The 2,414-nt window shown below is 40.1% G+C and overlaps 1 protein-coding gene across 1 annotated transcript in view; it reads right to left on the minus strand.

Annotated features, from left to right (window-relative positions):
* col16a1 (collagen, type XVI, alpha 1) overlaps positions 1-2,414 on the minus strand; it is a 71,681-nt gene that overhangs the window by 7,382 nt on the left and 61,885 nt on the right. Inside the window, exons 26-31 of the mRNA XM_020586394.1 lie at positions 2,245-2,280; positions 2,101-2,154; positions 1,542-1,592; positions 1,316-1,456; positions 587-622; positions 123-230 (exon numbers count right to left, since the gene is read on the minus strand). Coding sequence (XP_020442050.1) covers positions 123-230; positions 587-622; positions 1,316-1,456; positions 1,542-1,592; positions 2,101-2,154; positions 2,245-2,280 — 426 coding nt within the window. The remainder of the gene's footprint in view (positions 1-122; positions 231-586; positions 623-1,315; positions 1,457-1,541; positions 1,593-2,100; positions 2,155-2,244; positions 2,281-2,414) is intronic.

Consider the following 2,414-nt stretch of genomic DNA (forward strand, 5'->3'; position numbering starts at 1 on the left):
TATATATATACCCAAACATGGCAGCTACCTCTTACAGTAGGATTAAATTTAAAAATCAATTAGCAGATTCAGAACTGAGTGCAGTAATGTTGACCTGACATAACAGTTCAGGCACTCTATACCTTCTCGCCCTTCAATCCTATTGCTCCGTCCCGACCAGGCTCGCCAGGCAGTCCTGGCACTCCAGGAGCCCCATCCAGTCCCTTGTCTCCTTTGTCTCCTTGTCCACCCTGATAAAATTGAAATATAGTGATACAAAGCCTGAAGATTTCCTCTAATTAGTTTTAGCAATGCTTACGTTAAGGTTATGCTGGGGGAGGATAGGTGGCATTAGTGCTAGGGAGGACAAAGGTGATGCAATATAAAATCCTATTGTTGGTTTCCTGCTATTCCACTTGTTGGTGGTAGGAATTGTGCCAGCAAGTAGTTTTACTGTGAATTCCTAGCACAGTCTCCATATACACTGAATGGAGAAGAATAAAAAAACATTTGCAGTGGTACGTGTGTGGATGAGTGATCTATCAGTCTAATGAAGGAATATCCGGAACATTCTTAAGTGAGGGCAGAATACTTATTAGAAATTCACCGTTTGTCCTTTTGGACCAGCCAGACCTGGTGGGCCCTGTGTAAGAAAGTAAAAGGTGATATAGAAATACATATGTACATACACAAGTTATATGCATACAGTTACACATACACACACTCTCAAATACATGTGCAGTCATTTGCATATACTGTGCGAGCTTTTTCCATTCAGGTAAAATGACTGTCGACATAAAGCTAAACATAGGGGTACACAGCATCTAAGTGGGAGGGGTGAAAGCCAACAGAGTTTTATTACACTTAGTAACAAATATGGATGGGGCAATATATCGAATTTCAATATATCGTGATACAAAAAAGTAAAAAAAAATGTATTGCTTTGTCCAGCAATACATATGGTGTGTCCTCCATACACCAGCAACTTCATATTTTTTATAAATAAGACAGCCTAACAAAATATAAGTCAGTACACCTGGTTGTGTTTTTTTACATAACAAAGTCAACAAAGTCTTTAGGGGCCCTTACCTGATAGACATACTATGTGTCTCTTTTTCTGTGTAGTTTGCAGTGCTGGGTGTGTGAGCATAGCATGAGTAATTTTTCCTTTCCATTTTGACTCTCATTACAAACAAGACAAGGATGACAATGTTTAAAATGATTTAAATAATCTAAAGTTTCTAATTCTAAAAAGCTGTCTGTGTACTTTTGCATACATTCAAGAGAGATGGCTATTTTTTTTATTTTCTTTTACTTTTTAACAGAGGAACCACACCTGTTTGCCATCAGCTCCAAGACCTGGTGGTCCAGGTGGCCCTCGAGGGCCTGGTTCACCTGGTTTACCTAATGTTCCCTCAGGCACTTTGATAACGGGGGGTCTGCCAACCTCAAGCGACTGGCATACACTACACTCGCCCTAAGGAAGGGCAGGGAGGCAGGAAGGTTAGTTTTCATGACAATCAAGGTGAGGGATTCAAAAAGTAATCCATGTCTACAGTTACCTTCTCACCCTTTGCACCAGGAACACCTAGGCCAGGCTGCCCTTGCTCTCCCTAAAAAAAAAAGAATATAATATTAACATGACATTAAATAAGTTAAAGAAACAAATTCTTCTTCTACTTTCGGCTGTTCCTGTTAGGAGTCACCACAGCGAATCATCTGTTTCCACCTAACTCTATCCTCGGCATCCTCTACTCTCACACCAATTAACTTCATGTCCTCTTTTAGCACATCCATATATCTCCTCGTTGGCCTTCCTCTTGACCTCTTGCCTGGCAGTTCCATCTCCAACATCCTTCTACCAATATAACCACTATCCCTCTTCTGCACATGTCCAAGATAAAGAAACAAATTATATTATCAAAAAATATGTGGATATAGGTGGGCTCTGAGCAATATAAAACTGCATAACGAAAATACAAATTGGAGCAACCTTGTTCATAAAAAGAACTGTTAATTTGAAAACACTGAGGTAAAAGGCCAAAATACGGAAAGGTTTAAAGAATGAATCCAACCTCAGACTCCACAGTTACAGGTTGTCTGTGAACTCTATTCTCCTACCTTCTCGCCTTTCTGTCCATCCTTGCCACTGGGTGCCCTTGGTCCAGGTTTTCCCTGTCATATAGACGCATTTCATTTCACAACACTGCTGAATCTGGATGTGAAGTGAGACTCTCTATTTCAGAGAAGTGACTCTGAACTTACCGGCTTACCATCAGCTCCTTTGCTACCTGCATCACCCTGTAGAGAAGTGGAAAAAAAAATACACAGAATAAGCTGAACTTCACAAATTGCTAAAAATAGATGGGTCTTTTAAATTCACATTTCATAGTAAGGTATTTTACATCCTAAGGGCAGCAGAGTCAAATGATTGT

This window comes from Monopterus albus, unplaced genomic scaffold (genome assembly GCF_001952655.1).
Source record: "Monopterus albus unplaced genomic scaffold, M_albus_1.0 scaffold404.1, whole genome shotgun sequence".
NCBI lineage: Eukaryota > Metazoa > Chordata > Actinopteri > Synbranchiformes > Synbranchidae > Monopterus > Monopterus albus.